This window comes from Dysidea avara, chromosome 9 (assembly GCF_963678975.1).
Source record: "Dysidea avara chromosome 9, odDysAvar1.4, whole genome shotgun sequence".
Classification (NCBI taxonomy): domain Eukaryota; kingdom Metazoa; phylum Porifera; class Demospongiae; order Dictyoceratida; family Dysideidae; genus Dysidea; species Dysidea avara.
In genome coordinates this window covers 25,511,781-25,526,127 of record NC_089280.1, presented here as the reverse complement: position 1 = coordinate 25,526,127, position 14,347 = coordinate 25,511,781, and the positions used below count along the sequence as shown (strand labels likewise).

The 14,347-nt window shown below is 38.0% G+C and overlaps 2 protein-coding genes across 3 annotated transcripts in view; one reads left to right on the top strand and one right to left on the bottom strand.

Annotated features, from left to right (window-relative positions):
- Positions 1-5,926: 5,926 nt before the first annotated feature.
- LOC136266153 (uncharacterized) lies at positions 5,927-7,380 on the bottom strand. Its single transcript, XM_066061138.1, has one exon. The coding sequence runs from the start codon at positions 7,192-7,194 to the stop codon at positions 6,046-6,048; it is 1,149 nt and encodes a 382-aa protein (XP_065917210.1). The 5' UTR covers positions 7,195-7,380; the 3' UTR covers positions 5,927-6,045.
- LOC136266152 (golgin subfamily A member 1-like) overlaps positions 7,297-14,347 on the top strand; it is a 12,549-nt gene continuing 5,498 nt past the window's right edge. Inside the window, exons 1-8 of one of the 2 annotated variants that reach the window (XM_066061137.1) lie at positions 7,297-7,855; positions 8,529-8,582; positions 8,639-8,724; positions 8,925-9,011; positions 10,416-10,493; positions 10,541-10,600; positions 11,806-11,943; positions 13,510-13,683. In XM_066061137.1, coding sequence (XP_065917209.1) covers positions 7,576-7,855; positions 8,529-8,582; positions 8,639-8,724; positions 8,925-9,011; positions 10,416-10,493; positions 10,541-10,600; positions 11,806-11,943; positions 13,510-13,683 — 957 coding nt within the window. In that variant the 5' untranslated portion in view covers positions 7,297-7,575. The remainder of the gene's footprint in view (positions 7,856-8,528; positions 8,583-8,638; positions 8,725-8,924; positions 9,012-10,415; positions 10,494-10,540; positions 10,601-11,805; positions 11,944-13,509; positions 13,684-14,347) is intronic. The other variant, XM_066061136.1, reaches the window with a different exon arrangement.

The following is a 14,347-nucleotide window of genomic DNA, read 5'->3' as shown; positions in this document are numbered from 1 at the left end:
CCACTAAATCATAAGAATATGGGACATAACACACGTACATACTGAAAACTACACCATACTACTACTTATTACCTAACTATATACTTATTACTACCTACGTACTTAACTTAACCAATGTCAAAGTCAGTTCTCCCACCAAATGATTTACGAGAATGGAGGGCTGGCTACCCTAGCTAGCGTTAAGGCCACTCCAAATAAATTCTCTGTTTCCCGTCCACCGCCCGCCCCTGGTTACTTCCAGCTCTAATTATTCCATTATTCCGTATTCTTCCATAATTTTTCGGTTATTCTTGCATACTGATAGGCTATCTTGAAACAGTGTCAGCTCATGTGTCAGCAGTGCTATGAAGTCAGCACAAACTTTACGTTTGTGTTATTTTTGCAACTTACAAAGGAAGGAACAAGCCGAGGAACAAGCTTAAGCATGCTTTTATGCAGCCTTTTTGGCTGTGCCAGACAAATAATGGTTTGAAGAGCTAGCCAATCTTATAATGAAATAATGGAACTGAATTGACCGCCCGCCCGCATGCAAATATGTTTGAGTCAAGGACGGGAAACCGAGAATTTATTTGGAGTGGCCTAATCCTAGAATCCTGCGCAACCTTGCTGATGGAACATTCGACTTGGAAGAAGTGCCATCAAACATTCGTGGCAATTATGCGTACGAGCCAACCACAAAAGCTATCCGTGTGGAAAATACTCAAAACTAAATAAGTGGTCGCGTGATCCGACCTAGCTTCATGAAAGAGTTACATTCAATAGCTAGTAAACACGGGGTCAAGATTTATGTGGATGGCGCCAGGAATGCGGCTGTCGCCTTGGGTATTCCCCCAGGTGATCTTCTGGAGTATGCTGATGTTGCAGCAATATAGGCGTGGCTAAAGGGTTAGCTGCACCACTTGGAGCACTCCTGGTTGACTCAACAGAGTTTATCACCAATACATGTCATGGTTCCATTCTAAGGTGTCTGGAATTGAGCTAGGGGTTTCACCATATCACCTATCAATATTTTACCAACCTCTTACACCACATGATGCATCTAATGCATCATGTCAAGATCATGTGGGTCAATGCATGCGTGGATTCTCAAAAACCCACATGCAGCTCTGGTTCATCAACATAACATAGTTGAATCCTGCATCTCAACTTATAGCTATTTACGCGTGCAGTGACAAGAGTGCCTACAATGCCATTGAGAGAACTTCCTACAGATTCTTAGGTGATTCAACATCCGTAATAGTAGAGCAGCATAGCTAGCAAAAATGAGTAAATTGTGCATTCTGTGCAGAAAGTATGAAACTTTGCACATATAATAGTACCTACCTACCATGAAGTGTATTTTGAGATATGGAGCCATTGCAGATTTGACCTTTGATATCCTCTACAGTTCATTTTATGCTGAAAATAGTGACCTTTGTCTATATATCACCCATACAACACTCAATTTGTTTAAACTAGGTGCCAAATTGAAAATATTTATACTTGTTGCAAGTTCATAGCATATTCCATTTAAAAGTTATGGTAATTTTTACCAGCAGCAAATTCATATAAATTCAACTGCCCATGTAATTGCACTCTTCATCTACATTTTTGTCAATTTTTATATTATTTAGCTAATCATGAGCACTGCAGGTTACATATACAACCAAAAACTGAAGGGGTGGGCCATGGGGGTATGTACCCTCCTCTCTTGTGGTAGTTAAACAAAAGCTCATAATTATACGTATGTTGCTTTATCAACAGTTTTAACTACAATAGGGGTTTCTGTAATAGTTCATTTTGGGAGAGGGGTGCTTTTTAACCCCTCTTTTACCCCCCTTTGACAAACGAACTCCTTAAATTATAAAAAAAATCAAAATTTCAGTGAATATATCAACAACTACTGTAATATTGAATGAAATATATGACATGTGTATTTTGCCTGGTACAACAGCCCAGAACCCGAGAATACAAGCATGAGATTACTTCTCGTCATTCTCAGGTACTGTACTGTAAAACGTCCTGCGTGCATGGCATGCCCCTTTAGATGCCATGTGTGTAAACTAGCCATGAACACAAAGATCTTTATACCATTTGTTCTCATTGTGACTCCCCTTCAGTCATTTCCTAGATGAATATCTGACTGATAGTACTATTTCTAAAACCTGTATGCTAAATTTTTATTGCTGTAAAGCTTTGGAAAATACTTTTTTTGAAGTCGTTAGCATTTTAGCTAACTTGCAAACATGGAACACATTTTGCAATATAGTCTCAGAGCCAAATTGTGAAATACAAATTGTCTAGTCGGTTATGCCCTCAGACTCCACCACATCTTGGGTGTGTGTCTCTATATAAGGGCATACAAGATGTAGGTAAAATAATAATAATGTTAGATACGTATAAGGCTTAAAAGTTTTTCAGCAAACGTGACTGATAGTATATAACGTGTATAATCTTAGAGTTTTATTTATACATCAAATATTATTATTAATCATCGTAGTGTGTTGTGCAGCCAAGAAAGCAAGCGACCACACCGTGAGTATATTTACAGGAAGAAAGAAAACAGCATTTTCATGTGTGCACAGCTCCATGGCCCCTTCTCCAAAGCTCACCATTTTTTTGCATTATAGCTGTCCCCTAGGTAGGGTACCCCACACAGCAAATTTGATTAAATTTGCAACAGCCATTTGAGAGATATGGGCGTTCAAAGTTTCGTTTTAATTTCTTCGTTTTTTTCTTCTTATGACATATGGGAGCTATGGGGGCTTCGATTTATTTTCGCACACTTTGCAAAAATTGCTATAAAATGCAAACGTGTAGCTTGATTGCCTCGATCTTTGGCACAAATGAAGAGCATGTAACGGTGGATTCACGTACCAAGTTTGTTGTGAATCTGAGGAATATTCAAGGAGTTATGAGCGTTTATTCACGTAAAAAAAGATCAAACTTCTGTCACGGCTACAGGGCAAACCTAGAATAGAAATAGCTCGAAAATTGGTGTGTAGATAGGCTGATCATCGTAGCAGTGCCTTTTGATAGTTTGAATAGCAATAGAATTACAGCAACAACTGAAGTTATAAAGCAAAAACCAAGCAAGTGTAAAATCGCGGGATCGAGATACTCTGATAGAGCAGTCACCGCGCGGGGTAAAAAGGTGTGCAAAATTAATAATGTCGAAAAAAAAACTTACCAGAGTTCGAACCAGGGACCTCCATATCTAACACCTGCATCCTTAACCACTGAATCACTGCTACCTTGGCTGATGACCTCACTTAATTTCTGCTTTATAAGTGAAATTTCTACTGAGTTGAAATCTGCTTATAATCAAACGTTTTGTAATTTTATAGATCTACCAATAGAAGTACTAGACTGCTCTAGAACATTCTATGTATGTTCTATTACAAGTCCTCATAAAAATGTGCACTCTATTAGAGTATTACAATAATATTCAATATTGAATTAAATCATGCAATAAAATACATTTATAAGTCTGTCTTCAATAATCGTCATTGTATCTATAGCTACATAGAAAAGAAGAAATGTGAGTAAAAACAAACCTCAAAGTCAGCCATAGGCTGGTTTTGGGGCCTTATAAAGTACAAAAAGAAATGAAATCCACACAAAAACAGCCAAACTGTGAACTGGTGCGGCCTTAAAAAGCCTGGGTGAAAAAAGTTGTGAAATCAAAGGTGGCAGCCAAGAAATGGCTGCAATGATGTTAATGTTTAAAAATTTTAACAATGGCTGTGTGCATTGTTAAAATTTATTAGCATTAACATCATTGCAGCCATTTCTTGGCTGCCACCTTTGATTTCACAACTTTTTTTCACCCAGGCTTTTTAAAGCCACACCATTTTTTCACAGCTTGGCTGTTTTTATTAAATGCTATCCCACTAGCGACCTGTGAGAAGGCTAAAGCCTATGAATTTTTGTATGGATTATATACAGAAGCAAATTATAGCCATAAACAACCACAAATTTAAGTTTAACCTGACGACAAAACAACTATATGCATATGACGTTTGTTGATTTATCTCACAGGAGTATTGTACATAATCCCTATGCCTCACTCCTGTACACCTCTCCACGTTTTGGTTGTATATGTAACCTGCAGTGCTCATGGTTAGATAAAAATAAATAATTGAATAGCAAACAAAGAATGTAGATAAAGGGTGTGATTGCATGGGCGGTTGAATTTATGTGAATTTGCTGCTGGTAAAAATTACCATAACTTTTAAATGGAATATGCTATGAATTTGCAACAAGTATCAACTTGTTTCTTGGATAAAGATCTTCAATGTGGCACCTAGTTTGAACAAATTGATTGTTGTATGGGTGATATATAGATAAAGGTCACTATTTTTGAGTATAAAATGAACTGTAGAGGACACCAAAGGTCAAATCTGCATTGGCTCCATATCTCAAAATACACTTCATGGTAGGTAAGAACTATGTGCAAAGTGTCATACTTTCTGCACAAAGTACACAATATTTTGCTACGCCGCTCTACTATAATATGATGGTGCATGGCTCAGTGTGCTGAAGTTCTTGATTCCATATCCTTACTTGATGCCTTAGTGGTGATTACCCCCACCTCCCCCCTCCCAGGGGGAATTATGGGGATTATACTTTAAAATCTTCATCCATGTGGGCATGACTAGTGGTCATATTTCCACATAGCATGGCTATAAACACCTAATACCGTAAATCCACATTATTTTTTTGTTGCAAAATAAAATAATTTTGTCTGCAATGTTATTAATTTTTATGCATTATTGCTAGTTATGTTATAATTAGTCACTGTTTAATTCAAGCCATGCTCAAAGTTTCTAAGCATTAACTGTATGTTACTGGATCATGCATCAAAGAATGACATCATTTTTCCACCAGTATAATTATTGTACTGTAAAAAAATCCCAGGCTGTGGCTACTCAGGTACTTGCCTAGACTGCAAGCTATCTGTGGATCAAGTCACTATCTGGACTTGAATTTATGTTTCTGCGTCTTGCAAGTCCCTAGAGGGTAAGAAAAAAACAACTGAGATGCTCTAATAGAGCAGTCACATGGTATCCTTGTATTTATATTGGCAGGATGGAGAATATATTTTGTCAAGGTACTGAGTGTAGGTAGACTAGGTACAATGATTCGCACTAGATGCCATTTTAATAGATTATGTAATGATTATTTTTGTGATTGTTGAACCAGTTGGTAATCCATTGTATAGTATTCGTTGTCATGTATTGTATTTACTGCTATCTGTTCTTGTAGTTATATGGAAGAACGACTTTATAGCCAATTGTATGTTATCACTCAATCTGGAAATATTCTCACATCCTTGCTGGAATAGTCTCTATCATAATTCATTTGGCAGGGAATGATCTGCTTGGCCTCCATGGTTCACTGCAGTGATAATTTCAATCTGCATTTTACGAACCATAGAATTTTATACTCTGCATGCATAGAAGTATGTTGTATTAGTATTTATTTACTCTACCATTTCTTTAACAAAATAAATCACATGCCTTCTGAGTTAGCAGATGTGACTGCTCTATTAGGATGTATTGACCATTCTATTAGAATGTGATATACCCCAAGTTTTGCTAGCATAGCGGTACTTGTGATGATGATTGACCAATACAGATACTAATAATATAGAAGTTTATACTTTGCTAATTGTAACAGGTGCATGGAGACTTGGTTTGTTAAAAGTTGAGTAACCACATTTGCATGAACTAGATATTCTTATAGAACATAATATATCCTAATAGAGCAGTCACATGTAGCTAACTCAGAAGTTTGTTTCAAAACACCATACATGCAATTTGCTACCTTCCATGCAACGATGACATGACCAGGTGTTTTCGGTAGAATATGTTATTGTGCAAGTGAATAATATTGTAAAAAGTTATCCGTTAAAAGACATACAGGTTGACCAAGCAGTTGTCAATAAGTTTTATAAGCCTCTGATTCTGTCACAACTTAATATATAGAAACACAATAGGGTAAGACAACAGTAAAAAAAGAGATAAAGTAAGTATACAGTAATAATATTATGTCTATAACAAACTACAATGTTTGAAGTACTGTTTCGATCTTCTGAATTGCTCTATCAACATCATCAGCAGTCACCTGGTAGTGAAACACAGCACGGACTTCATCTTTCCCAGAGTCAAACATTCTGACTTCGTAGTTTCCACCAGGCCCCTCCATGGGAGTACTAAGTAACTCAAGAAATTTCTCCCTTGTTCCTTTCCCTGGCAGCAAACTAAACATCACCATGTTAGAATCAACTCTGGAAATATCTATGTTAATTCCTAGTGGTTGTAACTCAGCAAGCTTTTCTGCAAACCTCCTAGCATTCTCGTGATCTACATGTAACCTTTTACTCATTTTTTCTAGTGCAATAATTCCTGGTGCAGCAATGATGCCAGCTTGCCTCATGCCACCTCCCAATAGCTTACGCATCCACAAAGCTTGAGTGATAAACTCTTTTGAACCCAAAATGATAGAACCAATAGGATTGGCCAGTCCCTTTGAGAGACAAGCACTAGCTGAATCAGCATATTTCAGTAATTCTGATGGTGGAAGATTTAGAGCTGCAGCAGCATTTAAAATACGAGCACCATCAATGTGTATCTTAAACTTGTACTTCACTGCTAACTGGTGAACCTTTTCCATGTATTCAGGATGGATAACACGACCTCCCATGACATTATGGGTGTTTTCAAGGCATACAACCCTCGTGATGGGGTAATGGGGATCACTGTGGTCCTTGCGTATTTTACTCTCTAACTCGTCCAAATCCAGAGTTCCATCACTGCGATTTGTAACCTGCCTGGAGTGAATACCAGCTATTTGTGATATGCCACCTTGTTCATATATCACAATATGTGACTGGTCTCCGACTAGCGCCTCGCTGCCCCGGCTATTTCCGTGTACCATAAGGCAAATCAGGTTCCCCATTGTACCACTTGGGACTAACAGTGCAGCCTCTTTTCCAAACATTGCAGCAGCTTTCTCTTGCAAGGAGTTCACGGTAGGGTCCTCCCCATATACATCGTCTCCCAGCTCTGCTTCAAACATTGCTCGCCTCATTTCTTCGGTGGGTTTCGTCAGTGTATCGCTCCGCAACTCAATCACGTATGGTTCTCCAGAATCTTTAGTTTTCTTACTAGACGGTAGTTCAGATTCTTCCAGAGTTCGTTTTTGTGACATCGTTTTAGTCTCGCGTTGCCAGACCGCTTTTTCTCCGACGGCGCTTATCGATTGGAAATTATGCGCTTATCGATTGGAAATTATAAGCTTATAATTTCCAATCGTTAAGCGCCGTGGGAGAAAAAGCGGTCTGGCAATAAAACGCGAGACTATAACATCGGTTTCTCGTTTCCAGCTTTTCTAAGTCACGTGATGACTTAACCTTTTATTTTAGATGCGCATAATCAAAGAGTGCTTTCGAGTGTGGGTTTATGGAATTCGAGGTAAAATTGTTAAGCAGACGAAAATAGAGGATAAAATTGATCTTACACCTGTACTACACTAAAAATCGACTGACATTCTACTACGCAATGACTGACGTGGGTAGCGTGCTTTTATGATATGTTTAAGAAGCTCAAGAAACGATTGGAAGTTGATGAAGGCCAACCGCCGATACCGGTTAGCAAACCCGGCACAGCAGTACGATCATCAATCAATAATACATCACCCGTACGTGTTGAGAGTCCACAAGATAAGGGGACACCAGTGAATAACTTGGAACGTGGGAAGGATGGGAAACTGGACACCAGCATTTCATTGGATGATTATAATATTGTTTCTTCACAAGAAATGAGGGAACTGGCTCGAGCAGAAAACAGAACGGATAGCAGAGCAGAAAGTGGTACGTAACAACTTACATCAACCAACAACACAAGCACTAGAGCAGAATACGTACACACTCTCACCCACACAACTTGTGTATGTGTTACACTAATTCATGAACTAACAGCCATTGCATCCTGCTGTATACTTTAGACATTTTTAAGATTGAAAAGTTTTATAGATTTCATAGATTACAGCATCTACAAAACTTTTCTTCATAACTATTCTTTTCTTTGTTGTTTTCTGTTCTGATTTTTTTGTTGTGTATTCATATTAAGGTGTTTATTTTGTTTTTGTACAATCCTGACAAAATTGATAATAATAGCTGTAGAAAAAATATATAGCACTACAAAAGTTTTTTTTGCTGAGCTCCCCTATATTGCTCATCTGCAAAACGTATCTACCTTGAAACTTTTTACATATACCGTACGCAAGGAAATTTTGACATCAAAAAAAATTGACGAATTTGACGAATCGGTTTAATTCGTCAAATTTAAATTCGTCAAATGTTTATAAGCGCCCTTAAAAGTACAGGTTTTGCCTACAATTTCTTGATTTTCGTCAACATTTCATTCGTCAAATCTGCTGAAGTCTGAATTCGTCAAAGTTTTTTGACGTCAAAATTTCCTTGCGTACGGTATGATACTTTAGTGGGCAGGGCTTGTTCTTTACACTGTATCTCTTCCTTGCAGCCTCGTGTGCATCATGTGCCAAGCTGGAGGCATGTCTAGAAAAGACTCAGGATAGTATGTTGTCATGGTTACTATGCAATGTTAATGACTTGTTTATGTACTTTGTGTAGCTATGGCAACAAGACTCAAGGAGCAATCTGAAGCCTTTAAAGTGAAAGAAGAAGAAGCAAACCAACTTTTAATGGAGAAAGATAATGTGTGTGTGTGTGTGTGTGTGTGTGTGTGTGTGTGTGTGTGTGTGTGTGTGTGTGTGTGTGTGTGTGTGTGTGTGTACATGCGTGCTTTATTGAGATTCAAGACACAAATTTTGCAAGTATAAAATTAGTGATTCATTACCAAACATATTTGTTGCAATTAAATGCGTTTGCATCATGCATTTATAAATTTGTACTACAGGAACTGACTGAGTTACGTGGAACTGTTGAATCTCTGGAAGCCAAGATAACTGCAATGCCCAAGGAGCCTGCGACACCTACTAATGGTGTAAGCACAATATCTGTCTGTGTATGCATAACTTGAGTGAAAGTCACATATAAAAACTTGAAAGTGATTTATACTTTGCAGTGATTTTGGAGCCGCTCTTTCATATGGCATTAAATTCTATTAAAAATTAAAAATTTGCACTCATTTAAATTCCTCAATAATGTTTTAATATTTCCGCTGTCAGTTATTCATTTATTGCCACTTAAAAGATACAAATAGCCATAGAATAAGTGTTTTAGATGATATAATCTGTATGGAGAATTTAAAGAGTGGACATTTTTAATAATTTTGAGGGTGTGCAGTATGCAAAACGAATATTCTCACAGATTACATGATAACTGTAAACCCTTTACCCCTTGGAGTTGTATATCACCTGTTGAATATTTGTATATGATGCAACATAATTGCATAATCTCTTTAAATAGAATGGCTGTGTTGTTAATTTATTATAATTTACACTCTGGTGAATACAGGGGGAGGGATCGCTATTATTGGTCAATACTTACAGCAAGAGATTGAAATACTGAAATAGAGCAGTCATGTTTTCAAGATACTTATGTACGTACCTGTATTCATAGATGATACACTAATTCAAAGACCAAAAAGCCACTACTCTAGACATGTCACAAACAAACATTGTTGTACACTGCAGTGTGACTTGTATATTAGGACACCTTTTGGACCAACCAATAATATTGTGGTGTGTATCAAGATGTCCTGATTCTCCCAAGTCAGTTTGTGAACTGGTTTAAACCTTCCTTAAGAGATAGATTGGGACCTTAATTACGTACAATTTGGTGTCTAAGCATCCATATTATTGTTGTGGTAAATTTGGCAAATGAGCATACCGTATTTCCTCGTATAAAAACCTGGGCTTTTATTTCCTTCCAAGCATTTTTTGACCCAGCCTGTAAATGAATAGGATCTTTATTTGAGACCGGGCATTTATTTTGGACTGATCCGACCGACGCCCAGCATTTAATTGAATTCGGGTGGTGATTACTGTATTGGTAAGCATTAAAAAACAGTGATACAGTGTGTTGAATATATGAACATGTGTAGTCAAGGCTTAAAATGATTGGAAAATAGTTGTATCATACTTATCTGCATGCATGCAGACTTGCTTGGACTACTCACGTGATTACTCGTAGTACCTTCATCCTTCAGAAGGCTCTAAACTCAAGTATGAAGAAGCAGCAACAACAACGGAAACAATTAAAGCCATTAACAGTAGACTCAAGTAATAGCCCGGGCCTCTATTTGAGACCAGGTGTTTATTTTCCAAAGGTGCTGGAACCCCCCCCCCCCCCCCCCCCCAACTTATAATTGAGACAGGTGTTTATTGAATGCGGCTTTTATATGAGGAAACGCTGTATGTACCCTACTGTGTAATCATCACTACAGGAGGGTGGTCAGGCATACTCACTGCTGACTAAAAAGTTGATCAGTACTGAAATTGATTGTATCGAGGCCAAGTCAAAGGTATGACATCATTTGTAGCCAGTCAGATGTGGTGAACGTTTTGATAGCTGTCTGCCTTGGAGGATGAATTGAAAATGAAAAATGCTAAAATGAAGGAGAAAGACAATGTAAGTTACCTCATGATATTCATGTAGTGGAATACTCTGTTGGACCATTGTGCATCATATAATGGTAATGCCCCACATGTAGCAGTGAAGTTACTTTGTTTACACTTGTACCCCTGTTTGAAACCTACTTGACATGGTCACTATAATGAGGTGGTCTTGTTAATGAGGTCATAAAGTACACCTTAGCCATGTTTGGGACCTACTTGACATGGTCACTATAATGAGGTGGTCTTGTTAATGAGGTCATAAAGTACACTAGCCATGTTTTGGGACCTACTTGACATGGTCACTATAATGAGGTGGTCTTGTTAATGAGGTCATAAAGTACACCTTAGCCATGTTTGGGACCTACTTGACATGGTCACTATAATGAGGTGGTCTTGTTAATGAGGTCATAAAGTACACTAGCTATGTTTTGGGACCTACTTGACATGGTCACTATAATGAGGTGGTCTTGTTAATGAGGTCATAAAGTACACCTTAGCCATGTTTGGGACCTACTTGACATGGTCACTATAATGAGGTGGTCTTGTTAATGAGGTCATAATGTACACCTTAGCTATGTTTGAAACCTACTTGACATGGTCACTATAATGAGGTGGTCTTGTTAATGAGGTCATAAAGTACACCTTAGCCATGTTTGGGACCTACTTGACATGGTCACTATAATGAGATGGTCTTGTTAATGAGGTCATAAAGTACACCTTAGCCATGTTTGAAACCTACTTGACATGGTCACTATAATGAGGTGGTCTTGTTAATGAGGTCATAAAGTACACTAGCCATGTTTTGGGACCTACTTGACATGGTCACTATAATGAGGTGGTCTTGTTAATGAGGTCATAAAGTACACCTTAGCCATGTTTTGGGACCTACTTGACATAGTCACTATAATAAGGTGGTCTTGTTAATGAGGTCATAAAGTACACTAGCCATGTTTTGGGACCTACTTGACATGGTCACTATAATGAGGTGGTCTTGTTAATGAGGTCATAAAGTACACCTTAGCCATGTTTTGGGACCTACTTGACATGGTCACTATAATGAGGTGGTCTTGTTAATGAGGTCATAAAGTACACTAGCCATGTTTTGGGACCTACTTGACATGGTCACTATAATGAGGTGGTCTTATTATGAGGCTCTGAATGTCATTTCTGAGTCTTCAGGTAGAAGTACAAGGTATCATTGTTTTTGTTTCTTCACAGGAAATATCAGTTCTTCGCAAGCAGTCTGCTTATGATAATCAACAGCTGGAGCAGCTGAGACAAGAGATGGCTGGGCTTCAACCATTATTCAGTCCCTCAGCACCTCAGGACAGTGATCTATGGAAACTACAAGTAGAGGTGAGCTTTAATTAGGTTAGACTAACCACTCTAATAGAACAGTCAGATAGTACACTGTTCATCAGCTTCATGCTAGACTTAAGCCAAATACTCTCTAATAGAGCAGTCAGAAGTACAGAGAATACACTAGAGCAATGTACTGTAATAGTGCAGTCATGCTAGACGTAAGCCAAAACAATAGAGCAGCCAGAAGTACAAAAAGCATACCTCCTTAGATGTGTTTCAAAGTTTGCCCTTTTCACTAGTCATCCAGCAAATGTAGTTGACTGGTCTATCCTTGATGTACAGTGGAACCTAGCTGTTTACTGTGTAATAAGGTTATCTGTGTAATAAGGTTATCTGTGTAATAAGGTTATCTGTGTAATAAGGTTATCTGTGTAATAAGGTTATCTGTGTGGATTACTTAAATTTTGTTTTTCTATATGCTTAAAAAGTAGCCACTACTTTGATAAGGTCACTACAATTTACCAGGTTGTAGCTTACACAATAGCAGATAAAATGCTCTATTACAGCATTCAGAAGTTAGACAGGTCACATTGACACATTTGTGGGGTTTTTATAATGGCCAAGTTTCCTATTATACAGTAACCTGATTAGACAGGTTTTACTAGGGGCCAGGTCTCTCTGTGTGGTGGCTAAAGTGGTTGTCTTACATACTGGGCAGATTTTTTTCCATTGTAAATATCAAGAAATTCTGTTTACGTGGCCACTGTAGCATTTAGCAAGTATTTCTTTACTAGTTTGTAATGTCCACCTTCAGGCAGCTATGATATGAAGCCAATAATATCAAAGAGGTGAACATGTGTTCTCTTTCCAGTAGTATTGGTATTGTAACAACAACCATGTTCTTGTTAAAAGCATGTCATGTTTGTGCCACACTCTTTTTCTTTCTCATATCATAACGCGTTCTTTTTTTTTGATCAAACATTTCTAGCACTTGAAGGGTTTTCAATGGTACAGCAGGCGGCCCCTTTGACATAACCAATACTCAGGGTGATGTTAACTGACTATGGGTGTGCATAGGTTGTATTGCCTATACAGTGGAACCTCTCTTAAAAAACTCCCCGAATTAAGGACACAATAGAAAAAAACCTCCATAATAAAGACAAAAATTTTGGTCCCAACAGTTCTGGTTAATACATTTTTTACCTCTGAAAACCTCTATATTACAGCATAAAGTGGCCAAAAAATTTCTGGGTCCAAAAATGTCTGTAATAAGAGAGGTTCCACTGTAAAAGCTGTGCACATTGCTAAATATATAGGTAATTATTGTCAGGCTAAGTGACTCTTAAATAACACATACTAGGCAGCCAAATGATCTCTTTTGAATATTTGCTGCCTTAATCCTCTCTTCTTGTGCATATGTGTAGTGTATTCAGTTAAGGCTTGTAGACTAAATGCTGTGGTGACCTTCATACTGCATACTGTACACACATGCACACACACGCACACACGCACACACGCACACACACACACACACAAGACACTTATTGAAATATAATGTGTAAGTAGCTCAAAGTACCCTAGTAGAACACACAGTTATAATAAGATACATTCTTCCTACAGTTACAGAACAGTAAGAAGACAGAGGAGGACTTAAGATCACAACTAGAAGAGAGACAACAAACCATGACACAAGAAACAGAAGATTTGAGAACTCAGTGTCAACAGCTAGCCTCCCAGCTCACCAGCATGAAGCAATCTAACTCTCGCATGTTATTGGAACATGAGAAAATGACAGTGAGTGCTTTTCCCAGAAGAAGTGACCACATTCTGCATTACTGTGCGTGATTAGTATGTGGTTACGCTTTGTAGATTTTAAAACCACCTTGTCTTAAGTGCCTAGTAAATGGTGTTACAATACAATATGTTCACCACATACACACCGTCTTTCTAAAAATACTTTGCAGTGCCTACTGTAGCAATAAAATTGTTCATACTATGGGCAGGTGTTTCTGTTTTACCAATAATATAATAATGTGGGAGTTACATCATCACTTTACAGTGTCCTCATGATAAGATTCACACTGTGATGGTTGTTATAGCTGCCACTTAATTAGTGGTTATATCCAATAGTAGTTGATAGTGATATGTGTTATTGGATAAGTGTTATGTTGTTATTGCTAATCCCAAAGTTGTAGAGGTTATAATTCAATAGACAAGGCACTTATTGAATGTTAGAACCTGACACTTTGGTACACTCAGTCACGCACTACATGTACACATGCTGTTATGCATGCGTACATGTGCACACGCAAACACACATCCACATGTATGTGCAGATGGGTGTATAATACACAATGCTCCTGTTGTGCTGCATCGTGCTTCACTAAACAGTTTGGAATGTCCATTGTAACACCCTCTGTCAAACCATAGAGGAAGCACCATTGTAAACAACAATGGT